The sequence below is a fragment of the Mixophyes fleayi genome, chromosome 1 (genome assembly GCF_038048845.1).
Source record: "Mixophyes fleayi isolate aMixFle1 chromosome 1, aMixFle1.hap1, whole genome shotgun sequence".
Taxonomy (NCBI): Eukaryota; Metazoa; Chordata; class Amphibia; order Anura; family Limnodynastidae; genus Mixophyes; species Mixophyes fleayi.
Genome location: NC_134402.1, coordinates 161,529,123 through 161,556,653, shown reverse-complemented (window position 1 = coordinate 161,556,653; position 27,531 = coordinate 161,529,123). Strand labels below are relative to the sequence as shown.

Here is a 27,531-nt window from a genome sequence, read left to right as displayed (position 1 = left end):
AAAACTACACAATTACATTGGCATTAGTTCATGTCTGCAGTTTTTTCCTGTTAATTTCAGAAAACGACATTAGTTCCACTTTGACATCTAACCACTTCCATACGACATTCATCTACATTTAATAAATCCCTATGGAACAATTGTCATTAAAAAAACCAACAAAAACATGATGTCATTTGGTCCATTCCTACAGTAAATATGTTTTATCTATCTTCTGATTCAAATGTCTGGACTACTGAACACTTGCTTGTAGCAAAATATGTTTAGTGTATTTTATTAACAAACAAAACCAAATCTATTTCTTTTTTGAGCTCTGGGATAATTAATGCTTTAGATGTGCATGAGATCTGGCATCAGATATAGGCTTTTCAACATCCTCATAAACCTGTTATTTGCCGGTTTAATTGCTGTATACAAGCTTATCTGGAAAATGTAACCAATGCAGGAAAACTCTACTTCTTGTTTGTTGTGCTGTATGCATGGCAGGAAGAGACTGCAGTCTTCTGGAATGAAGTCTACACCATCTGGCATTCCTGACTAAATGGCCTGACACCATTTGTGATACAATACTCACAACTTCCTGCTGCTCCTCATCAGAGGAGTGGTGAACATCGATCCACTCTCCATCTTCATCATCATCACTGAGACTCGCACTTTCCCAGCCATCTGAGAACATATATTGTGTAAATATTAATGTTCGGTTATTTTTCATGAATAATAAAAGCATAAAACAAACACAATACACAATACAATTTGCTCAGTTACCATCCTCTTCCCCCTCTTCTGCAGCTTTAGTTTCAACTTCCAGCACCTCAGCACCAGGAATATAATCTTTTGCATCCAGTTCTCCATATGCATGAATTTTTGCCTCTGTAGTTGCCTCTGTTGGTTTGCCCTGTATAAATGTAATGCAGATTTTTAGGTTTCACTCAATGCATTGCAGGTTTACTATTAATTGTATAAATTATAAATTGTTGAAAAATGTAATATTTATTACACAAAAACGTTTCTATGTGGAAGTCATGAGAGGTGCCTGCCAACATCAGTAATACAACGTACATAAAGACAAATACAAGACATATTCATGACCAAAAAGTATCTCAGCATTGGGGATCAAATACCATAATTAGAAAAAAACATTCTGTCATGTCATAAAACATGCACTTGTGGTGAGCTCAGAACATTGATTACAGAAATAGTGTATTAGGCTTGACAACAGATAATTATAAAATCAGTGTTACAGCTCTAAAAAGCAAACTACTAAATAAATCACAACAATTGACATTCTGGAACACAACATAAATATATTCTACACAAAGGACTCGATTCATATCCAACTAAATAGATTTAATTTGGTAGTGTGCAATAAAAATCTGAATTCACAGAAGTGTTTATGTATACAGATGGATGGGATCTCATTAAAATGATCCTTGGAAATTGCACAAGATGACATGTCAGTTGATGTGGTCACATGGAAAATGTGTTAAAAGCACAGGTTAATCAAATCAAGCTTCAAGTTATAAAAAGTGTCTTTTTTAGGCTATTTATTGTTGTAATTTTATAGAAAAAGACTTCTGAACAGCTTTATGGATGTTTTTGTGACTATATTCCATATATGCAAGAAACAGATGCCAATGGGCTCCAGAGGTCTTTGTTTGTCACTTACCCGGAATTTCCTTTGCAACATGTGAGGATCTAATGAGCGGAACAGCTGTATCAATCCTCTAGCAGACATGGACACATCTAGTTGAGAGACGGAAAATGTAAATATATATATCTATATATACACAAATGTTCAGTAAATTAGGGGACACATACTCAAAACACTTCACAAGCAGTGTAATGCTAGGCTAATGCTACACAATGGATTACCTTAATGAAGACTTAAATGTTGGGGTTTAGTAGTTCTTAAAACAACTTCACTCACTTTTATCCTTGTGTGTCTTGTATTGCGCTAGATCCTGTAATAGTTCTTCGGTCATTGCCAATGGACATCGAGCAGTCAACTCCTTAATAGCATTTATTCTTCAAAACCACATAAAAACAGGGTAGGTTTATATCAAAGCACAGAAAGAGTAAATCTAAATGTATTTATACTGTGTGTAATCTTAGAATATAAAAGAACAGTGCTAGGTCAGAATCATTAGGCTTGCTCAAAAGAAAATCACACCTCTATGAGTTTCCTCTTCATTCATGATTCAACTTTGATACCAATGTAAAGAAAAGGTATAGTACTATAACAGATTCAGAATTTACTTAGCATTTTCTGATGCTTATTTTAAATGAATTTATATTGTGGTTTTGAATGTGTTAAGGTGTTTTACAGTGTTTTTCCTGTGTAATTGCCCTATGCTTGGAATGTTCTGACAGTCAGACTGGAGACTAAAATGACACTCACCCGACAGTCATCACCTCGCCTGAATTTCTGTCTGTGACAAAGTTGTTAGCGATGGTCATCAGCACTGACTGAGCAATCTGGAAGGACACCAATCCAAAGATAAAAATGCAGCATGCTATTACACGAGCACATTTCATATCCAAGTTGCTGAACAATTACTGATATTTTTTAACAGGGCTGAATACTATTCAGTAGAGCAAATATGATTATTATGTATGCCATCCCTTTCTGTAGTGCTATAGAAAATCTATAAAGAGATCGTGAACACATGAAGATAAACACACAAGTAAAATACATAAAGGCAGACTAATTATATTTCTAATATCAATGTTCCTTACCAGTTAAAATCACGTGTGAAAGTCTGTTTAATGAACTGTATTTAATGCTATTATGAATGAAGACTTTTTCTATGTGAAAGTTATTATATGTGCAGTTACAATAAGTGACTTTTTAATGAACTAACCAATATTGTGTAATAGTTTGCAACAAATTTTGTATTTGATTGTTACCTCTGGAGGGACCAGGTGATGAGTGGCCTGTGCAGCAAACAGCAAAATCTTGGTCACCTCTGAATGACAGGAAAATAGGGATCAGTGCAAGATGCAATCATACGGATTAGAAAGTCACCTTGAGGCATGGACCACTGTACGTGTTGCAGCAGCATAGCTACAAACAGCAGCAGAATATGGCAGTGTTAAAATGGCCCATTTACACAGTAGAGCCAGAAATTGTGCGTGTTGAAACAATAAACGTCTATTACATTTTCCAGGAGTGATGACAATGCATTAGGCTTTTGATTTCTGAGAAATAAGGGTTCAGAACTAAAGATTTTTATTTTTTATTAAAGCATGTAAATAAACAAGGGAAAAAACAAGGTGATGCACATATAAAATTACAGCATACATGGAGAAGACACTATCAGATCAGCAAACATAACTGAATTAAAGATTTTAAGCAGTAAAAAAACTGAAATGGATTTGGAAAAATAGGGAGACATTGGAGTTTCAGCACTGTACTATCCAGCTAGCCATAGATGACAATGTTGCCATCTTAAAATAACATACACAAATGACATAAGTTAGACATTCCAGCTGCACAGTTTATTTGCTTTATCATATCTTGTTCTACTGTAGACAAAATGCAGCAAATTGACAGACACTCCATTGTCCTACAGTAAGGTTTAATGCCTTCCTGGCTTTGTACTTGGGAATGTAGTAAAACAACTAGGTATATAAGTAAAAGACACACTGTGTGCTTACCTCTTTGGTGTGGCTGTAGAAATCTTTGTATAAATGGATAGTAGTTAAAGAGAAATAGCTGAAAGAAAGATCAGTTCACACTCAGCATATGCATTAAGACAAAATAAAAAATCATGTAATCTCCATCACAAACTTTTCAGAAAGCCCAATGTTATACATAAGTTTCCATCCCTCTAATTATAGTGGTGCGAATGTGCACCTAATAGTGAAGTGGCGAAGTTAGTGTCGAGAAATTAAAACGGTCAACATTGCTGCTCTCAAAAAAATAAATAAAAATAGAATAAACATCATAATATAATACCAATGTTACTTGTGCAGATTAGCCACAAAATACAGTGCTAAAAGGCACTGCAACACAGAATAAAATATAAAAATATATATCTATATATCATCCAGGTGCATGGCACTCAAGTAGCATGTGTACATTACCCTGTTGCCTGCATCGGTACTTCACTTGTGGGTTGTTTGTTCCCACAAACGATAACCCATTTTATATATCTATATAAATACATCTATAGATCTCACTTGTACTATATGCAGGGAAATAGATATATATGATAGACACAGCTTTATGCTACTCCATTGTACAGGCTACGAGCACACCTAAGGAGTTATGATTACATCCCTCTCCTGGGAAAGTGAGGTACTGCTCCTATGGCTGGTCATGGATTTCTGCCGTTATGGAACAGAGATAAAAACAATGGCATGCAAGTGAACGGCAAGTTTAGCCAGAAGATTCATTAGTAACTTTACTTAATAAAATCCTACATGGGAAGATTATAAAATCATCTCTGAAGAATTACCATATGCAAACATTAAAAGGTGAAAATCTATGTTGTGCCTATTTTGGACATGAGGAGCACTACTAATATGCAATAAAATTACAACCATTAAAAATAAATATATATCAATGTTGTGTGTTTAATTAATTACACCAAGAACATAACATTTCCTTGTCTAATGACTGGTCTGCCTTTAGAATAATCTTTATATTAAAGCTCCCGAGTGAATAATGTCTGAAATATTTTGGTCACGATTTATCGTGAATTTGTTACGGAAGTTAAGAAAAAAAAAGAGTTTCATTTATCATTTGTATGCATTTTCTAAGTTCATTCAATTATAAGTAATCTCTTCTAAGACTTGGTACTTGGGGCAACCTCTTGTTTCAAGAGGTTTTTAGGAGTCTGTCATTGTTAAGAATAAAATGTGAATGTAATCATGCACTTTATACTAGTTGATTATGCTTTTGTGAAGTTAAAGTAGAACTATCGCCTAAACTCTGAGGAAAAGACAGAAAATATCAGTATGTTCAGATGTAAGCACCGATTTACCTCATGGATTCCAACTAGCCTGGAGATGAGGTCCATAAGCATCATCTTAACTTCAAATCTTTCCTTAGAAGTTTCTAACTGCTTCAACAGTTTCTCTGAAAACTCTGAAAGGACATTTAGTCAATTACCTAGAAGTAATACATATAAAAATCACAGATTTTTGGCTTGGTTAAAGTGTCTTCCTACTTTAAAAAACTTTAGCAAGTCACCACCCTCCCCATTAGTACTTTAGTGGTGTTCTTCCAATGGGACCCCACCATTTGTTCTATTCAGCAGGGTCCAGTCACTCGCATATAGCCAGCACCTCTCACAATTAACGATGCTGCTTTGGTCTCTGTTGCAGCAGATCCCACACAGTAGCTCTAACACTTTCAATTAGAGTTACTGCTTACTATTATTGGCAAAGGAGGGAAGTTCTTAAAGTGGAAACTCCATTTAACGTGTAATGAAATCACATTCTAGAGCACTTACAGCAATGCTGCTGACAGAGGACGGCAATGACCATAATGAACTAGTGGACAATGCTTTGTACTGGACATTAAAAGAGTCAAACTATTTTGTTGATGTTCTGCTGTTTGACAAGCACACATTTACTTACACTAAAGATTAAAACAGATCTAGCCTTTTATTCCATATCTGTAGAGTATTATAAGCTAAAACTAAGTGGTATTTTCAGCATTACATGAATGAGCTATTTCAGGATAATAATATTTTATAAACTGGTTTAATTAAAAACTAAATCTCAAGAGGTAAGGCATGCAGAGTAACTTGTAGCACGGTTAATATACATTACCTTGAGGGTCATGCACCAAATGAATAGCTGAGAAGTTGAAGACCTCTGGTCTTTTCTTCTTTTTATGTTTCTTTGTATTTCAGAAAGAAAGAAAGAAAAAAAAAATATGTTAATATATGTGTGTATATTGGTTCCACAACACCATGGTATTTATCAGGATAAACAGCCAGAGAAATCTCAAAATCAGTCAGCATGGGATCGTAAAGCAAGGAAAGAAAACTTGCTGACCAGAGGAATGTTTGTGTTTGAGAAAAGTAGTGTCAGCATCCAATCTTCTCTGATATCACAATGGTGGCGCCAAAAGGTGAGAGAACAGGTTACAGTGGGGAATCTCAACTGCCTGTAGAACACTGGAAATTCAAGTAGCATCTGAAAGTCACCACTCATTCACAAACTATACCGTCAACAATGAAAAGTATACCAGCAGTTTCTAGCTTGCTATCCTTGGAGAAAATTAGACAGTATTACATAGTTTTTTTTAACTCCTTCATGTCTGGGAGCAGTTAGCACCTTAATAATCAAAACAATTTTAGCATTTTCCTGTAGTATTGGCTTTGCTGAGAGTTTTTATTTGGAAGTCCAACAAGGCACATTTTAAATGGTTTTCTTTTTCAGAAATGATGTGGATCTATGTACTTAGGCAAATATAAAGGAAAAAAAGAGTGGTGCAATTTAACTCTGCTCCATATTTGCTTCATCTCGGTTGCTTTGTGAGGCAGTCCACTGGGGGTGTGCCTAGTGGAGGACTCATGGGGTGGAGCTAGGGTGCAAATGCATTGCAATTGGATGAATGATCATGTAGCCTGTGCCCTCCAACCAAATTCCTCCGTTACATCTGAGGTTTTGCTTTGTTCTTTTGTATGTAAAAATTAAATACTACATATGGTGCTGCTCTGCAGCTCTATGTATGTTAGTCTGTAGGGCTATTTATTTTGTAGCACATTGAAAATCAGACAGACAATCTAAAATAAAAAAAATAAAAAAAACAACAAACAAAATAACCCCCCACCCCTACACACAATTCCTGACTTTTTAAATACCTCTACACAATTAGCACGGCCCCAGAAAATTACCCCCCAAATACACTGATAAACATATATACACTTTTTCTCTCCCAGGGTCTGAAGTAGTTATAGGGCTATGAGAAATGGTATAATTTATTTTATTTTTTTTAAACCAGAAAAGACCATGAGGAGTCCCTAGAAACTTCAATAGGTCACATCTACTTTCAGAACCAATATCTCCAAGGCAAACAAGATATTATGGTAACCAGCACATAAATTACTATTGGATCCCTTTTGCATGGATTTATTAGTATTAGTTTGCATGGGGGGCCATGTATTTAACACATGGCATTCACCAAGTCCGCTATGTGAAATGATCATGGAGCCAGAAATCAATTCAAATATTTCTTGGTCACACCATCAACTTTACAGGTGGTTACAGCAGCACATAAGCTCCTATATATGGCAACAGGAATTAAAGAACAGTCTCACCCTTAAATGTGTACAGTAGGCAGACAGAAAGATGAGCACCTTATTAAATACAATCCTCCACTTTTTTTTTTTAAGTTTGTGGGCACTGAACACCCTGTAGACAATAACATTGCAAAGGTCATAACAGCAACAACCCAGTGTGTCAGCTTGTGTGAGGCAGCAATACGTCCACACACATGACTGTTAGAGACAGGGCTGCTTGTGACTCCAATTTCCACTTTCAGACTAACCACCAAAGACCAAAGTTTTACCCTCTATCCACCTGCTATTGGACAGACCTGGTTATATATCCCCTTTTGACCTTAATGCATAGACCACTCACCATCTGTTCATAATGTATACATTGTTATGATGGTTTTGAGGTGCTGGGCCCATTTTACTTGTGCTTATCAGGGTAGTGCCATCCCTCTCACTTTCAAGGCTCTTATGTTGATCTACTCCTTTTGCATGTAGCCCTATATTGGCAGCTACAATACTCCATGGTAGCCATAATACCATAGATTACATAAGAAAATGATTTACCAGCAAACACCAATTCTATTGTTATTTGTGCAGAAGCTAGACTTGTTAACTTATTATGCATCAATTACCAATAAGCAAGTCTGGTGGTAGCTGAATGAGCCATCAGACCCCTCAAGAGTTCCCAGACAATATTTCTGCGGTAGGTGAACTAGTCATGAATAACTTATACAGATGTACCTTCAAAACTTTCATGGCCTTCTCCAGCTTCTTCTTGCTCTTTGTATTCTTTTTACTAGTGGAGTATCTCACCATTAGGTCTCTAGCTGTGGGTCCATCATCCTTAAATTAAAGATTCTTTTAATAAAATGCACATAGCTCTAGTGTATAAACAAATGCAAAACTAAAATGTAATATAGCAGCATAACAGCACTGACCTCTGACTCTGAGTCACTGTCATTCTTCTCTTCATCCTTGCCTAAGAAAAACTGCAAGGCAGCAACCAGAATCTGAGAAGAAATCAAACTGGTTAATACATGAAATATGTTTAGCAAATGCATACAAAAGGAGAGAATACCAGCAACATTGACCCTCAAAAGCAAAAGACAGTAAATGTTGGCTAATAATACAAACCTTAGTAGTAGTAATATTTACAATATGTTACAGTGACTTCAATTTTTATTGCACTTCCCTCTTCTTGTTGCAGATTTACACTGTTGATCACTATACATGACCTTTGCTGCAGCATTCAACAATATAGCTTTGATGGTAATGCACAGTGAAATATTTGACGATTTTAAACATATAAAATGATCACCATACTTGGTAAAGAAACACTGATCAGACAAGATTTCTAGAAAAATCAAGTATATAAAGTCTTGCCATTACTATTGCAGTGACCATTTACCAATCTATAGGACACGCACAATGCAATACACATAAGAATCACCTCCTATAAAACCTAAGCAGCAATAGCATATGATTTTTTAAATACATTGATAGCTAAAAATATAGCAGAATTCTAATTTATAAGATCAATTTTAACTGTCCCAACTAAAGATACACTATATGGACAAAAGTAGTATGAAGTCTCCATTTGCAAACATTTGCGATTCAAAATGGGTCGTTCTGAAGAGCTCAGTGACTTCAAGCTTGGTACTGGGATAGGATACCACCTTTGCAATAAGACGGTTTGTGAAATTTCATCCCTGCTATTCCAAGGTCAACTGTATGATATTATTAGAAAGTGGAAGCGTTTAGGAACAACAGCAACTCAACCACGAAGCGGAAGACCACGTAAAATCAGAGTGGGGTCAATGACTGGTAAGGAGCATGGTGCGTAAAAGTCGCCATTGCACTGCTGATTCCACAGCTGAAGATTTCCGAACTTCCACTGGCATTAATGTAAGCACAAAAACTGTGCAGGGGTAGTTTAATGTAATGGGTTTCCATGGCCGAGCAGCTGCATGCAAGCCTCACATCACCAATGCCAAGCGTCGGATGGAGTGGTGTAAAGTGCACAAACACTGAACTGTTGCGCAGTGGAAATGTGTTCTGTGGAGTGATGAATCATGCTTCTCCGTTTGTCAGTCAGATGGGCAAGTCTGAGTTTGGTGGATGCTGGGAGAACGTTAACCTGCTTGACTGCATTTTGCCAACTGTGAAGTTTGGTGGAGGAGAGATAATGGTATAGGGCTGTTTTTCAGGGTTTGGGCTAGGCCACTTATCTCCAGTGAAGAGCAATCTTAATGCTTCAGCATACCAAGTCATTTTGGACAATGCTTTGCTTCTAACTTTGTGGCAACAGTTTAGGGAAGGTCCTTTTCTATTCCAACATGACTGTGTACCAGTGCACAAAGTAAGGACTACAAAGACATGGTTTGACGAGTTTGGTATGGAAGAACTTGACTGGCCTGCACAGAGCAATGACTCAACTCCAAACACCTTTGGGGTGAACTGGAACGGAGAATGCGAGCCAGGACTTCTCGTCCAACATTAGTGCCTGATCTCATAAAGGCTCAACAGAATTAATGGGCACAAATTCCCACAGAACACACTCAAACATCTTGTGGAAAGTCTTCTAAGAAGAGTGGAAGCTGATATTGCTGTTAAAGGGGGTCAAACCGCATATTAAAGTACATGTATTCAAGTACTAGGTCACTACAGTCCCTGTTGGTGTAATGGTCAAGTGTCTGAATACTTTTGTCCTGGCCATATAGTGGGGACAGTGGTGGAGCCTTAGCTGTCAAAAAGAGGACGGGGACTAAATCGCGCCCCCCCCCCCCATCCCCATAAATCGCCCCAGTAAAATTATATTCTAGATCTGCCCCTGAGTAGGGGTGGGGGTGCGTTCCATTTTTAACATAGCAATATGATTGCATAAGTATATATGGTCATAGGAACAAACTAAGAGCCATTAAAATGAAATGAGCAACGGGTTTTTTTTTTTATTCTAGCTGCATCTAATTAGATCCACATTAATGCAGTTGGCCTATGTTCCATAATTTGTTAGATACATTCTGTAACAGATTGCCAACAGACTTACCCTCTAAAGATAGGAGACTTTTACATTGCAGGTACTGTTAGATACACGCTCTTTAAAGATGTTTCTAACCATATTAAAAGAAGCAGGAAGTAGCATTTACAAAAGTGACTCTGAACCTATATGCTGCAACATTCAAAATTGTCCACAAAAGTGCCCATTGCCTTTATGTTTCTGAACTTACCTTGGTAACTTTAGAAAAACAGACTGTTGTTATCACATTGACGGTCTTGGCATCATTCCTGTCATGCAAAAAAAAAAAAAAACCCACAAGCAATCATTGTGACATGCAAGAAAACACCCAAATTATAAAACACATTGACAATTTATCCATGTTTACAGAACACAAGATATGCTAAAAGTTATTATATACACATTGTGGAGGAGGGCAAAGTCTTTTACGAGAATATAAACAGTAGAAAAAGATGATTTACAAAATGATTTAGTAGAGCTGACAAGAATAATCTTTGTGAGAGTGCACACAATCCCACTCACTCAAAACACTACCTGCAACAGACTACTCCTAAATAACCAGCAGTTTTGTGAAAAATATAAAAAGCTGCAAATGTAAAAATAAATGTAGGATACATTACACAAAAAAAATGACATCTACCACACAGTCATCCATAACACAAAGTATTTTGCACCTCATTGACTCACTGAGAAAAACTTATTTTTTACTCTACCCGGGATGGGGTGGATGGCAGGGGAAGTTTGGGGCACGGGGAGGGTACCATATACAGGAAATGAGGGGAAAAAGCACTTTTGCAGGATTCTCATATGGATACTTTTACACAATTGACACTATTGAGCCTATTAAAGAAAAACAAAAAAAAACAAATATTTGCTTGAATATGTTTATTGCAGGCGCACCTCAACGTTACCAAGGCTGTGATGTGCGAGCCAGCTTGCTGGTTCATGCATGTGCAGTGGAAATAATCTTTCATCGAGGCAATAGCCAGAATCACTTTAATTGATCAACTCTGAAGAGTACCGTTACAATACTTGATGAATATTAAAGACTTTATACATTGATCAAATATGAATACTTTATAGACAATTTACTGCAGTTATATAAACAAACAAGTGTTCGTATCTATTTTTTCAATATATAGCTTCTGTCTCCTGTACTACAGTACAAAAAAAGTACAACAACAAAACCTCTCTTATGATACAAATGGCTTAAAGAACCTTAGAGACCAATATTTATGTTCTCCCCTCAATCCCTCCAATTATGTAATTCACTTACCATATATTTCTTCTGTATAGCTCAATCATGACATCCAATGACATCTTAGCTGCTATGGCATTGTTGTCTCTAAGCATTGTGTACATAAAGTTCTGCAGAGTCTAGACAAAGCAAGAAAGTGATTATCAGACAGTGTTTTGTCAAACATTTCTATCCTGTCCACTACACATAATTGGTACTTACTGTGTTCACTTTGTTGTTTTTGTGTTTCGCATTTATATTTTTGATGTCTGTCACAATGTGAGTATACAATGCCTAGAAAGAAAGACCATGTCAATAGGATATATGGAGTAGAAGAAGGGGAAGAAGCAGATTTCAGTCATGTTAGTTTACAGAACTGGAATAACTTCAACACCATGAACATGTATAGAGCCCCATCACCCAACAGTAGTCATATAAATACCATTTTAAAATAGGATGAGACTCACAAAACATTGTCTCTAATTTTTTGGAGCAGTTTTTATATAATGCCTACATATTTGCAGCACTTTACAGAGAATATTTAATCATCACATCAATCTCAGCCCCAGTGAAATAAATGCAACACTTTTTCATAATCTAATACTTGTGAGAAAGTTTGCTGAGGAAGTGACCTGCTAACTCATGTGCTATTATATACATGTATGTTCAGATCCTCAATGTAAGGTTACGAATTGTACATCTAAACCTACAGTAATCCATCTGTGCTCAACTTGGAAATATTTAGGTCAATATAAAGAAAAAACATTCTAGTTGATGCTGAATAACTTTACCTTCCTTAGAAGTTTATCATGGCACCTCAGAAGTTCGAAAAAAAGCTCAAGAACTACTGAGGGGCTTATTAAATCCTTGTTCCTTAGCATAATCAGAGCTTTGCAGAGAGTCTGGAAGACAAAATAAAAAAAAGATATACGGTGTACATAAAGGGAACAAACTCAAAGAATTACTACACCCACAACAAAGACATTATCAATATACAGAAACCCCTGACCATAAAAAGTATAATATTGCAGCAAAACAAGCTATTCTGACATATTGAACATTATTTTAATTACACTGTTAACTGAAAGCTGCATTTTGAAATCTAAATCCTCTCCCGGGTATCAGGATACCATTTGACAGGTTAACGCAAAGTAACCGAGATCTACAAACATCTGGAATGTTATTGGTGAGAGGGTTGTTATACTTCTGAATAATATATTTTAGTAAAATCTGAAACAGCTTCAAAACGGATGTGTATTAAGATACTGAAGACCTATGTTATGGATGTGTGGAGATAGCATAGTGATGCTTCTCCTTCCAACATAATCATGGTAAAACTGTCCAATAATACACGGCCTCAGTATGAGAGGCAGTCACTGCACTATTATTATTATTATTATGAAATTCATAGTCATTTTTACAATTACCATTCTGAGATCGGAATCCATCACTGTGTGTTGTGAAGACAGGATAGACTTTAGCTGCTGTGGGAAGTCCTCAAGGTGCTGTGGATAACACTGTGCTGTCTGAAAAGCACAAAATGCAGAACAATACATTTACTAGTAGTTGATAAACATAAGAGGCACTTAAAAAATAAGCTTCACTGTTCAGAGCTCTCCCACTACCCATCACATTCTCAATTACTGAGGCTAACTGAAGCAGAGCTTTGTATAGCAGTGAAACCACCAAAAAACATGACACAATGTCACAGTGCTTTATTTTCTGGGATTATAAATCAACTCCATGAAGAGAATCCATCTCTAAACCAGACATAGGGTTAAATGTATCAAGCTGTGTGTTTCTGGCAGGTTTGAAAAGTGGAGATGTTGCCTATAGCAACTAATCAGATCCTAGTTATTTTGTATAATGTACTAAATAAATAACTAGAAGCTGATTGGTTGCTATAGGCAACATCTCCACTTTTCAAACCCACAGCTTAATAAGTTTACCCCATAATCCCTAGTAAAAAGCAATGGTATGGTGATCCTCCAAAAGCTAAGCACTGTTTACAAGATTCCTTCTTGTGACAAGACTGGACATTCTTCAAAACGTATAATGCCATGAAATGTGGTGGATATGGTCCTTTGATACGGACACTAACCCCACACCAGAATAATAATGATTTACCGGTAGACCGAATCCTGGGTAGGTCTCCTGGAAAAGCAGAACATTCTCCAGCCCACCTCCTAGTGAGGTGGGCAGGACAGGCGGCTTCATGGTGCGATTTGCCTGAAATTGCATCATTTTGGACCCGCCCTCTGCAGCAAAATGCAGCGATTACATAATTTTGTTGCGGGGATAGGGCCAAAATGATGCAATTCAAGGCACCCAGCTCCCCCTCCACCATAGCACTTCACCTCCCCCCACAGGATCTCCTGGAGGGGAGAGATCAAATATAGGCAAGTTAGTACAGATTCTTACCTGTGCCATGAACATGACCAATGTTGATAAATCCTTGTTTGGCCTGTCTGGTTGGAGCTTGAAAACCTCAATAATGGACTGGTAGTGTTTGTACTGCTGTAAAAACTACAAATGAAAATATGTTAGCATTTATAACCCTCCCCCCAAGCAGTTTAAATCTCCACTAACAAAGAAAAATAATAAATTATATATAATAAAAAATGCAAAAAGCTTACTCAAATAGCTGCTCTTTATGGTTTACAAATGGTTCACATAGGAATTGGTATATTGGACCCACCCATCTAGCTGCATCAATGTGTTTTGTGTGATACATAATTTAGACTGTAAGCTCCAATTTGGCAGGGACTGATATGAATGATTAAATACGCTCTGTAAAAGTGCTGCGTATAATACACCGAACAGCCACAACATTAAAACCACCTGCCTATTATTCTGTAGGTCCCCCTTGTGCCACCAAAATAGCTCTGACCAGTCGAGGCATGGACTCCACAAGACCTCTGAAGGTGCCCTGTGGTATCTGGCACCAGGATGTTAGCAGCATAGCCTCTAAGTTACGAGGTGGGGTCTCAATGGCTCTGGCTTGTTTTTCCAGCACATCCCACAGATGCCGATTGGATTGAGATCTGGAGAATTTGGAAGCCAGGACAACACCTTGAACTCTTTGTCATGCTCCTCAAACTATGCCTGAAGTATTTTTTGCAGAGTGACAGGGCACATTAATCTTCTGAAAGAGACCACTGCCATCAGGGAATACTATTGCCATGAAGGGGTGTACTTTGTCTGTAACAATGTTTAGGTAGGTGTTATGTGTCAAAGTAACATTCACATGAATGCCCAGACCCAAGGTTTCCCAGCAGAACATTGCCCAGACATCACACTGTCTCCGCTGGCTTGGCTTCTTCGCATAGTGCTTCCTGGTGCCATCTCTTCACCAAGTAAACAACGCACGCACCACCAGCCGTTCACATGATGTAAAAGGAAATGACCGTCTTCTTACATTGCTCTATGGTCCATTTCTGGCGCTCACATGTCCATTGTAGGTGGACAGGGGTCAGCATGGACACTCTGACCGGTCTGCAGCTACGCAGCAAGCGGAGATGCACTGTGTGTTCGGACACCATTCTATTACACACAGCATTAACTTTTATAGCAATTTGTGAAACTTCTGTGGTATTGGACCAAACGGGGTGGAACCTGCTCCCTGCGCGCATAATTGAGCCTTAGGCACTCATGGCCCTGTCGTCGGTTGTCCTTCCTTGAACCACTTTTTATAGGAAGTGACCACTGCATACCTGGAACACCCCCCAAAGACTTGCCGTTTCTGAGATACTCTGAACCAGTCGTCTAGCCATCACAATTTGGTCCTTGTCGCTCGAATTACACTTGCTCATTTTTCCTGCTTCCAACACATCAACTTCAAGAACTGACTGTTCACTTGCTGCCTTATATATCCCACCCTTGGACATGTGCCATTGTAACGAGATAATTAATGTTATTCACTTCTTAGTAGTTTTGATACTCTGGCTGATCGGTGAATATATACACACACACACACACACACACACACACATACATACATACAGACAGGTGCATATAGCAGTTTGACAAGTCCCATGCAATGTCTCAAGGCCCAATGATCCTCACTCCGGTTGGCCTTGTTTGAGGTGTTAAAGCCTCAATCAGTTTCCATTTTATTCCCTCAAATCAGTAAAATAAAAAGCCAACTTTTATTTATAGCCGCTGCATCTGGTCACTGCTGCTACAGAAAGACACAAGCAGCGCTGAAAGAAAGCTCCTTTGGTCTTGGTGTTAAAAAGAAAACCACCACGTAGGGTATCACCAACCTGCATGCTCGCACCTGAACCCTGATCACCACACCTGAGAGGTACTCCTAATTCCTGAACATAATTGCCCGTCATTCTCAAACAAGATCACTGATTTTAAATAGGCACCAAGATTAAATGACCACTAAACCCCAAAACTGAGATTTTCAGAAATGAACCATGAAGACAAAATACAATGTTTAGTTTTGTTGTAACCTGACATTTCAGCGCAGCTCTCCTTATAAGTAACATATTGCCTCTCAGATCCATAACAGACCTCTAAAGCACCTCCCACATATTTTTGACAGTGACCTAATGGTGATGCAGGAAAAAAAATCTAATTCTACAAGTGTTTGAGTTGCAGTGAAATCACTGTCACTGTCTATGAATCAACCAATTCATACAAAGCTAGTAAAGTACCTCCCTTGTAACATGCAGAGGGGTGAAAGAGAACATACTGGACATATTAGTATACTTTCAGTTATTTTATGTATATAATTCTGCTCAGTGATACACAATCTTTAATACAAATGCTGATATCAATATCAGCTTTATGTACTCTTTAAAGCAGAAATCCCATATATTCTGGCAGTCATGTGACTGTGGTTGCCATGGTAGTCACAAAGCACACAACAAAGTGATCAGAGATTCTTTGCAATACCTCTCTAAGCGCTCTCTGCATTCACATGACAATGACAATGAGTCGGAGTCTGTCTAACTAGCAGCCATATGTCTGTACTTCAGAAATTTTGAAAAGGAGATAATGATTTATAGAACAACTTAAAAAAAATGACTGCGCATCTATCTATGCTTAAAAAAATACTTAATTTGCTAAATAAAATGAGAAATACAAAAGTTAGCTGCTGCTTTAAACTTAAGATTGTAATAACAGGGGTGGAGTGTGTTGTAAAATAACAGTTAGCTACACTCAGTAGAACAGCTGTCTGTACCTAGAGGTACAAATGCCTCTTGGATACACAGAGAAAAGAAATAGTGGTGGTCCAAGTGGAGTGACCCTAACCAAAGTAATATTAAAAACAGGAAAAGGACAATAGTAAGACAATGACAGAAACCCCATTTTACACTGACATTTCTTAATTGTTTAGAATGGAATTATTACCGATCAGAATGCACACTGCTAGAGGACGTCTGGTTTACATTTACAACACATACACCGATCGATCCCTAAACATGCTTGTACATGTCTAGGCGACGGTGCCATAACCCAATATGTCATTGATCCAATTTGTCAGGGGCCTGTTGACAGTGGCGTCGGATAGAAATACATGGTCACTTCATCGTAATATTATCATCAGATCAACACTTTCTTAGCTGAGCAGGGGAAAAAGTTGTTTTCTCTTCATTATCTATTTATATAGCGCCACTAATTCCGTACATATTCTGTACAAAGAACACACTCACACCAGTCCCTGCCCCCATTAGAGCTTACAGTCTTCTCTGCCAGACATAGCAGGCGCTGCCCTATAGGCACCCATGGGGGGGGCGGCCTGTGACCATGTAGTGTACTCAGTTCTCACCTCCTCGGTATAAGAGCACGGGTCCCTCTTTATTAAGTTCTGGAGCTGGGGAAGGTTGGTCGGTAGCTTGTTGTTATTTCTCCCGGACATGGCGGCGGAAAAAAGGGATTTCAAAATCAGCAGGTACTTCCTCTATTACACCGACTGCACCGAATTCACAAATATATGCTCCACTTAATGTATGCAGAAGAATGTTTCACCAGCTAGCACACGTGTGTACATCTATGGAAGCCGTCATATTGGATCCCTAACTAGTGGTGACTACCGGTTACGTCAGGACGGCAGCTCACTGAGGACAAAAAGATGAAAAATGTAAGTTACGCCATCTGCTGGTGTCAGAGTGTAGGTTTTATAATTACATCGTTACCATCACAGAGCAGCAAGAGGAAGGTATTGGCTAACATGCTCAAGTTGTGCATCGATGTATTATTATTTATATTTTATATTTTTTGCATTTACTTCTGGGTGTTTTTCCAATAATTTCTAGATCACACATTCCAGTCACACATATTGTTATATGACCCTAATTTCCAAGGACAGTACTAAGTTTTTGCCCTTGGAGATTGTCCATATATTTTAATATAGACCAACTGCATAGTATATGTCTACTTATTCTCTATGTTTGATGTAATCCTCACTATCTCTTCTTGTATTGTAGACTCTATTATATGTTTGCCTGCGGTTCACTGGAAAGAACATTTAATAACCAATGACAGTGTTCCTCTGCAGCAGTGGCATCTGGGAGTGAAAGCTTAGTGATTGGTGCACAGTTGTGGTTCCATAGAAACTGGGCTTCATGTACAGTTGGGCACATTTTATGTAAGAAACTCAGAGCTAACATGTGTCCAAATAATGATGCAATAATGTGTGTTTGATGAACTGCACATACTGTATCTGTTAAATACGTATACTGTATGAAGATATGTTTAAAATGTATGTAATAATGTGGTACAGATGGTGTTGGGAGGTGCTTTCAATGTAAAGACTGTTTTTTCTTTGGGCCTGTATTAATTTTTGCAGGCGATTCCCCTAGGGGAACAGTCTAGGCCTGTGTGACATTATGACAAGGGACCTGACACTACTGATTACCCAGTTAAAGTGCCACCAGTCCAGCCTATCACAGCCAATTGCTTGTAGCGTCTTTTCTGGCCGGACCAAACTCTGTACATCCTTCTGCAATTGCTTGCAGGCTATGAGCTGCTCGACCCCGCACTAACAACAGATACACTTCCTGACACGTGTCTGCCTTCCCCCTGCAAATGTGCCACAGTTACAGTAATACACCCTCACTGTACTTGCCCTATGCCTGCACGCCTCTTTCCTCCACTGTTCTTCATATCTAAGTGTAAAGAGTAGTAACTGTAAGCTGCAATTTTTAAACATAAACTTCATTTTTATGTTCATGCTTAGTGTGGAAATGCATATTTTACAGGGAAAAAACTGTACATGAGGCCCTGTGAGTATTCTGTCAATGAGCTGTATTGACATTTTGAGGCTTTGAGGTGATACAATGAGTCTATATATTAGCTTTATGGGGTTATTTTGTTTAGCTTGTGAATATATTGTGATGGTTATTGTGCTTTGTATGATGGCCAGTTGGCTCTGATATGTAAATGATTTACTTTTTTGCCATATTCTGCATGTTTTTCCCACATTGTAATGAATATCCTTTTTACCGTAATGCATATTTTACGTATGCCCAGTAAAGCAAAGCAGAATTATGCGTCTCCTGGCTATTTAAAAGAAGGATGCAACCCCTTGACTTTTTTACAGTCTCAACTAGTAATCCATTACCGAAAGCATTTATTTTGAAAATTTGTATCCATCAAATAAATAGGTTACAGAGCCTGGTTCATTATAAAATGGCTTTCCTTTTACCCTTTTCCAGACCCAAATATTTTTTCAAACACCAAGCCCTGGCAAATCCGCACAGTAAAGCCAAATGTGTGGGAATGTTCCTTCACTGGATTTCAGACCGTGAGGGATCTGGGATCAAAATACAAAACTATTGAGAGCAATGTATTCCTGTTTTTTATTTGGAAACATATAGTCATTAATTCTAAGAACTGTTACATTAGAGCAACAGTGTTACTGAATACTTCATAGGACTTCAAACCTGTATGGAAGGAAAAACAATCTAGTTTTACAATTGCATGGATATCGAAATACTACATAGAAAAAAATGACATGTGTCTCTTTACCTCTCATCAGAGATGTTTAGAAGTTCCCAGTAATCATTATTGGACAATTGAATATTAAAGTGTGTATGATAAAATGAGTAATGCACATTAACAAAGGAGTGACTATGTCACATATATAATGCTGGAACCACCACTGACTGGTATTGGCACAACTAAACAGGGAAGTGCGGAGTCTAACGCACCCCCGGTATTCACCAGGGACCCCGGCAAGGAGGTATGGGCTTGGCTGCTTGAGGTATGCAGATCGCGGTTCTCTGTGTTAGTCACCAGTGCGGTAGTGTGTGAACAGTGATAGTCGAACAATCCAGGTCAAGCCAAACAGTAGAGTAGGTAAGAGGCAAGCCAAAGGTCAAAACCAGTCGGACAGTGCAGTACCAAGGGTAAACAAAAGAGAAGTCCAGGAAACAAGTCAAAGGTCAGAAGCCAAATGAAGGTAGCAGGAACGCTGGAGCTGGTGTGAACCAATTCTCTGGCACCAGACTACTGCTGGGAGGTTCCTTAAATAAGGGGAAATTGCCCCTGATAGGGCGATAACTGCATCTGATCACTGACAGAACGAGAGAGAGCACCCCGTTAACTAGGATGTGCGAACAGCGAGACCCGGAAGAGCATTCCATTGCTAGGCAATGGGACACATACAGCAAGACGATACAGGTGTCCGTCCCTAGCACCGAGGGGAAGTGCGGGGATGGCGCCTCAGAGACTGTAATTTGTATGTGCAAACAATTTATCCATATAATTGTAAAAAAATGTATTCACTTGTGACTATGAATAATTCCATAGACTAACTACGCTTCACTCTATCAAGCAATTGAAGGTGGATTATTAAAAAAGTTAAATAATAAAATCTTCCAGCTAGGCAACAATTAAAATATCAATTAAGTAACAATAGTTTGTAACAACAATTTGATAGAAAAATATTTTAATTTACCAATATTCACATAACACTATTGCACATTTAATACTTGTTAATTCACTACAGTACTTTTTATTTTCTGCCAGGCCATCCTGTTATATATAACTGGTGGTGGCTTTATACATGATATTAGCGGGTTTGACGACCTTATAAATAAAGCTACCTTTCTAGCATGGGATAATGTCAGAATAGTCTGGAATGTTTCTTTTATTCAGTCCCCTTCTGCTGTATTGGTGGTATATATCCAGAAAACTATTACGAAGCCTTATACAATGGTTGTACGCATCTTAACATTTATAATTGCAAGTGAGCAATCTAGTCTGTTAAAGATGCTGTGGGTCATATAGTCCAGTACATGCACAAAATTAACACTTTACATTTTTTTATTGCTTATTTTATCATTTTGCTAAAGCCCCAGTTACTCATACCCTACAACTTAAAGACTTAAATCAGTTATCCTAAAGACAGAAGAGAAAAGGCCATCCTAGAACAGTAAATGTGAATGTGTACTTGGCAATCCTAAAAGAGTGGGCATGTGCTTTCCAAGGATATGGGTGAAAGTGTTCAGTCTCATCAGTATAAAAAGGCTTTATTGTTGCATTGTTCTTCACACTCGCACTTCTTGCTGATGTTATTCTTCATCATTTCCATATCTTTCCCACCTTGATCTTTTGACTGTGAAATTAACGTTACAATTTCATTCAACAAAGTTATAAGCAAACTTATCCTTAGCACACCAATTCTATTGACTACTTAAAGCTCAAATTAACCCCTCATTCATGTCAGAGTAGTTATCCATCTGTATAAAAATATACCCTCCCCCTCACTCTTTGCCATACATACCCCCCTCCCTCTGCGCAGTACATCCCCCCTTTCTCAATCAAAATAAATGCTGTGTTCCCCCATAGCAATAAATGCACTGCTAGCCCCTGCCCCATCACAATAAATGTTCCACATTCACCTCCCCTTTCACAATAAATCCACCGCTCCCCACCTCCACTTTCACAATAAATGGTCCAATCACCCCCTATCGCAATAAATGCTCAATGCGTTGGCTCCCGCTCACTGATAACGTCACTGCACTGTATGCTCCCAGCCTACCAGTGACTGGGAGCCGTCACATAGTGGATGGGGACAGGAAGTCAGTCAGGGGGCCCGGACAGGGGGTCAGCTGTACCGGCTGTACCCCCCTGATGGTGGCCCCATTGGTGAGAATGAGGAATTGCACAGTTTATGTGGTCAACGTTGTTTTGACGATTACACATTGAACATAGGTGTCACAGACGTGACCTTAGTACCTGCAAGTATTGGCACTACTACACCAGGAGGCGCGGAGTCTAACACGCCGCTGGTGTTCACCAGGGACCCCCGCAAGGAAGTTTGGACTTAGCGGCAACGACGTGCAGGTCGCGGCCCTCCCAGGTAGCTACTTGCGAGATATAGAGAAAAGACGTAGTCAAACAGGCAGAGTCAGGAACCAACCGGGCAGATGAGGTACCGAATCAGAAGACAGAGAATGGTCAGCAGGCCGAGGTCAAACCAGAATATCAGGATGGGACAAAGGAGAATCCGAAAGCGAGGTCAGGAAGCCGGGTCAAAACACAGGGAAGCAGTAGTTAATATACAGGAACACTGAGACTAAGTAACCAGTTGCTCTGGCACCCTAATGGTGTCAGAGCAGGCTTTAAATAGGAAGTGAAGCTTCCTCATTGGTGGGCAGGGAATCGGCGGTCAGCTGTTCTGACCGCCGACAGGAACCAGGAGGACGCGTCCCGTTGCTATGGCGACGGGCGCGCCTGCGCACCTCGTCGCCGGAAGAGGCGTCCCCGTTGCTTGGCAACGGGGCGCTCTGCAGACAGACGTCCGTCCCTGCTCGAGGAGGAGGCGCAGGGACGGCGTCTGACAGTACCCCTCTCCTTACAATTGGGGGAATCACTGGGTACAGAACGATGTTTCAGGAAGTCTGCCAGTAGCCTAGGGGCATGCAAATCTTCTTTAAAGACCCAAGATCTCTCCTCTAGGCCGAAGCCTTTCCAGTGTACTAGGTATTGGAACCGACCTCGAACTTTGCGTTCAGCAAGAATTTGGCTAATCTCATATTCATTGCCCGTAGTAGTGGAAATGGCCTGAGGGACAGTGGAGGTATGAACAAATTTGTTTAGGACCAGCGGTTTGAGGAGGGAAATATGGAAGGTGTTATGAATCTTCATCTGTGGAGGAAGTTGGAGTCGAACCGTAACTGGATTAATTACTTGAGTTACTGGGAAAGGACCAATGAAACGAGGTGCCAGTTTCATGGAAGGAACCCGTAATTTTAGATTCCTGGTGGACAGCCACACTTTGTCCCCCACTTGGAGAGCTGGCACAACTCTTCTATGCTGATCGGCAGAAGATTTATAATGCCGTCCGGATTTCAGGAGGTTCTCTTTGGTGGTAGCCCATAACTTAGCCATATCTTGAGTCATGGCATGGGCGGCAGGAACCGTGGAGGAGGTGGAAGAGAACGTGGGGAGGGTAGGATGCGTCCCATACACAGTGAAGAAGGGCGAAAACCCCGAAGAACAATGGACATGATTGTTGTGTGTGAACTCGGCCCAAGGTAGCAGAAGACTCCAATTAGATTGGTTAAGAGATGAGAAACAACGAAGGAACGCCTCCAGGTCTTGGTTTACTCGCTCCGTCTGGCCGTTCGTCTGGGGATGATATCCAGAGGAGAACTTGAGGGTAATACCTATATCTTTGCAGAAGGCTCTCCAGAAGCGAGACACGAACTGGACACCTCGGTCAGATATTATTTCCAGAGGGCACCCGTGGAGACGAAAGATTTCTTTGATGAAGACTTGTGCCAATTTGGATGCAGATGGAAGGCCTTTTAGAGGAACAAAATGAGCCATTTTAGAGAACCGGTCTACTGTGACCCAAATAGTGTCAAAGCCGCTGCTGGGTGGCAAATCAGTAATAAAATCCATCGAGATGCTGGACCATGGGCGATCAGGAATCGGAAGAGGTTGTAACAATCCAGCGGGGGATTGTCTAGGCACTTTGTTCTGGGCACAAACAGAGCATGAGGCTACAAACTCTTGGACATCCGTACGGGCCGTTGGCCACCAGTAGTGTCGTGATAACAGTGAGAGAGTCTTCTCAGTACCAGCATGACCGGCAAATCTAGAGGCATGAGCCCAACGTAACGCCTTTAAGCGTAGATGAGGTACTAGAAAGGAACAGCCCACAGGAGGAGTACGGGTGATGGCTACAATACAGGAGGGTTCAAACACTGGTGGGGGTACAGTAGTGGGTGAAGAATCGGAGACATCGAAAGAGCGGGAGAGGGCATCAGCTTTGGAATTGAGATAACCAGCACGATAAGTAAGAATGAGATTAAAGCGGGCGAAGAATGAGGACCATCTGGCTTGCCGGGGGTTGAGACACCGAGCATCCCGGAGATAGATGAGGTTCTTGTGGTCGGTGAATACCGTAACAGGATGACGTGCCCCTTCTAGAAGATGGCGCCATTCTTCGAGTGCAGACTTCACCGCCAATAACTCTTTATCCCCTATACCGTAGTTAGATTCAGAGGAAGTGAATCTCCTCGAAAAGAACCCACATGGCAGCAGTCCCCCTGAAATGGATTCTTGTGAAAGAACTGCCCCGACTCCTACTGCAGATGCATCCACTTCTACCAGGAATGGTTTATCTTGATCCGGTTGGACAAGTACCGAGGCGGAAGAAAAGGCTTTCTTGAGTGCTTCGAAGGCGTCGATGGCCTCCGTGGGCCAAACATGAGGATTAGCAGTTTTCTTAGTCAGAGCGGTAATTGGTGCGATGATAGAAGAAAATCGTGGAATGAACTGCCGGTAATAGTTGGCGAAGCCAATGAATCTCTGGGTAGCTTTCAGACCCATAGGTCTAGGCCATTTGAGGATGGCAGATAGCTTGACTGGATCCATCTGTAGACCGGAGCCTGACACGATGTAGCCCAGGAAGGGAATCTGTGGCTTCTCAAATACACATTTCTCCAGCTTACAATACAACTTATTGGCTCGTAGACGAGACAGGACCTCACTTACATGAACACGATGGCTGGTCAAGTCTGAAGAAAAGATTAAGATGTCATCCAGATAAGCTACTACAGAGATGTAGAGAAGGTCCTGGAAAATCTCATTAATAAAAGATTGGAAAACAGCGGGGGCATTGCACAACCCGAAGGGCATGACTAGGTATTCGAAGTGGCCTTCTTTAGTGCAGAATGCAGTTTTCCACTCGTCTCCTGAGCGTATACGAATGAGGTTATACGCCCCCCGTAGGTCTAGCTTAGTAAAGACCTTGGATCCTGCGATTCTATCAAAGAGCTCAGAGATGAGAGGTAACGGGTATCTGTTCTTTATAGTGATGGCGTTCAATCGCCGGTAGTCAATACACGGCCGTAGGGAACCGTCTCTCTTCTTGACGAAGAAAAATCCCGCGCCCGCGGGAGAGGCAGATTTCCTGATAAAGCCACGTTGAAGATTCTCAGAAATATAAGTGGTCATGGCCGTATTCTCAGGGAGAGATAGGGGATAGATTCTGCCCTTAGGAAGAGGTTTATCAGGTAGTAATTCGATGGAGCAGTCCCAGGGCCGATGGGGGGGCAGGACCTCGGCCGCAGCTTTGCAAAACACATCCTGATAAGCAATATATGGAAGTGGCAGTTCAACGTGTGGAGATATCAGAAGACAAGGAAGAGAGGTCTGGCTGGGTTTTAGACCAGACAAACAGGACTTAAAACATTGTGGGCCCCAAGAAGTAACCATCGCACGATTCCAATCCAATTGGGGTGAATGAAGCTTGAGCCAAGGTAATCCTAGAATGACGGTGTTGACAGAACGAGGAAGAACCAGGAACTCGATGACTTCAGAATGTAGCACCCCTACCGTCCGCCGAACTGGGGCGCAGGCGTGAGAAACAGACCCGTTGGAGATCCGATTCCCATCTACCGCGGTGAGGAATAACGGCTGAGGCAATTTGATGGTAGTTAATTGGAGTTGCGATGCCAGAGTGGCAGAGATGAAATTTCCGGCAGAGCCGGAATCCACAAAGGCTAAGGTCTCAAAGGGGCCGACAGAGGTATGCAAGGAGATGGGCATGAGGCAGTCGTTACTAGTAATGGTGTAGGGAGTAATAATTCCAACTCCTAAATCGGCCTCCCTTCCACCGATTAGGAGGGGGCGTTTCCCGGTCTCTTGGTACAAGATGAGATGGTATGACCAGGATCTCCACAATACAAACATAAGTTTTGCTTGAAGCGACGTTGACGTTCCTCGGCGGACAGCCGGGAACGGCCGATTTGCATCGGTTCTTCAGGAAGGACCGGGTTTTGAAACATGGGAGCAAGGCGAGTAGAGGACCGTCTGGAGGTGGCACGTTCCAGAGTCCGCTCACGGAAACGTAGATCAATGCGATTGCATAAAGAAATCAGGGAATCCAAATCAGCGGGAAGCTCACGGGAAGTTAACTCATCCTTAACTCGGTCTGAGAGTCCTTGCCAAAAGGTTGCTACCAAGGCTTCGTTATTCCAACTGAGCTCAGAGGACAGCGTGCGGAATTGTATAGCATACTGCCCGACGGTCAGGGATCCCTGGCGGAGGTTCAGGAGACTGGAGGCAGCCGAGGAGATGCGTCCGGGCTCATCAAAAACCTTGCGGAAGGTTTCAATGAAGGTGGTGACGTTGGACAGCATAGGGTCATCTCGCTCCCACGGGGGGGAGGCCCAAGCAAGGGCCTGTCCGGATAATAAGGACATAATAAACGCCACCTTAATGCGTTCAGAGGGAAAAGATGCAGGACTACACTCGAAGTGGATCAGACACTGATTAAGGAATCCTCTGCATCTTTTAGGCTCGCCATCAAACTTGTCCGGTGGAGAGAGTCTCAGGGCTGTAGAGGAAACCACTGCAGGAGAGGAGGAGGTGGCGGCGACTACCGCGGTAGTCACGGGGACATTTTGAGCAGAAGCCATGGAGACCTGGAGGGTCTCAAGACGAGTTGCGACTCCTTGGATACAGTGAAGTAACTGTGCCTGCTCTGCTTCTTGCTTCTCCACCCTATGAGCCAAGTGGAGTAGAAGGTCACGTGCAGAGGGTTCATTAGATGAGTCGGTTGACATGGCCAGAGCAAACTGTCACAGACGTGACCTTAGTACCTGCAAGTATTGGCACTACTACACCAGGAGGCGCGGAGTCTAACACGCCGCTGGTGTTCACCAGGGACCCCCGCAAGGAAGTTTGGACTTAGCGGCAACGACGTGCAGGTCGCGGCCCTCCCAGGTAGCTACTTGCGAGATATAGAGAAAAGACGTAGTCAAACAGGCAGAGTCAGGAACCAACCGGGCAGATGAGGTACCGAATCAGAAGACAGAGAATGGTCAGCAGGCCGAGGTCAAACCAGAATATCAGGATGGGACAAAGGAGAATCCGAAAGCGAGGTCAGGAAGCCGGGTCAAAACACAGGGAAGCAGTAGTTAATATACAGGAACACTGAGACTAAGTAACCAGTTGCTCTGGCACCCTAATGGTGTCAGAGCAGGCTTTAAATAGGAAGTGAAGCTTCCTCATTGGTGGGCAGGGAATCGGCGGTCAGCTGTTCTGACCGCCGACAGGAACCAGGAGGACGCGTCCCGTTGCTATGGCGACGGGCGCGCCTGCGCACCTCGTCGCCGGAAGAGGCGTCCCCGTTGCTTGGCAACGGGGCGCTCTGCAGACAGACGTCCGTCCCTGCTCGAGGAGGAGGCGCAGGGACGGCGTCTGACAATAGGCTTTTGTCACAATAGCTCTACCTTATTAATACATCATGAATATATAAAAAAATGACTACAGCTTTAGCTGTAGATGGCAGTAGAGCCAAATCTAACACATAGAAGTATATGAAAACATGCTTCTTGATCTGTCATTCTACTCGATAAGTTGATGTACAAACCACCAGTTACTTGAGTAAGGGAGACAGAATGTATCACTCAATTAAAGTGTGTGTGTGTCATTCAATTAAAAAAAAATCCCAGTGGAAATTAAATCTTAGATTATGAAGCAATGTCTTTTTTAGAAACGGAGCAGAATCATTTCACTACTTATAAGAGAGTGAATTCAAAACATATTAATATATCTATAATATG

The 27,531-nt window shown here is 40.8% G+C and overlaps 1 protein-coding gene across 1 annotated transcript in view; it reads right to left on the bottom strand.

Moving 5' to 3' along the window:
- Positions 1-17,544, bottom strand: part of SDAD1 (SDA1 domain containing 1) — a 28,334-nt gene extending 10,790 nt beyond the window's left edge. Inside the window, exons 1-18 of the mRNA XM_075202600.1 lie at positions 17,271-17,544; positions 13,910-14,014; positions 12,916-13,014; positions 12,280-12,390; positions 11,711-11,782; positions 11,528-11,628; positions 10,463-10,520; positions 8,174-8,245; positions 7,977-8,078; positions 5,782-5,851; positions 4,989-5,092; positions 3,658-3,715; positions 2,908-2,966; positions 2,399-2,475; positions 1,928-2,025; positions 1,667-1,743; positions 766-895; positions 575-666 (exon numbers count right to left, since the gene is read on the bottom strand). Of these exons, the coding sequence (XP_075058701.1) occupies positions 575-666; positions 766-895; positions 1,667-1,743; positions 1,928-2,025; positions 2,399-2,475; positions 2,908-2,966; positions 3,658-3,715; positions 4,989-5,092; positions 5,782-5,851; positions 7,977-8,078; positions 8,174-8,245; positions 10,463-10,520; positions 11,528-11,628; positions 11,711-11,782; positions 12,280-12,390; positions 12,916-13,014; positions 13,910-14,014; positions 17,271-17,360 (1,575 nt within the window). The 5' untranslated portion in view covers positions 17,361-17,544. The remainder of the gene's footprint in view (positions 1-574; positions 667-765; positions 896-1,666; positions 1,744-1,927; positions 2,026-2,398; positions 2,476-2,907; positions 2,967-3,657; positions 3,716-4,988; positions 5,093-5,781; positions 5,852-7,976; positions 8,079-8,173; positions 8,246-10,462; positions 10,521-11,527; positions 11,629-11,710; positions 11,783-12,279; positions 12,391-12,915; positions 13,015-13,909; positions 14,015-17,270) is intronic.
- Positions 17,545-27,531: the final 9,987 nt, after the last annotated feature.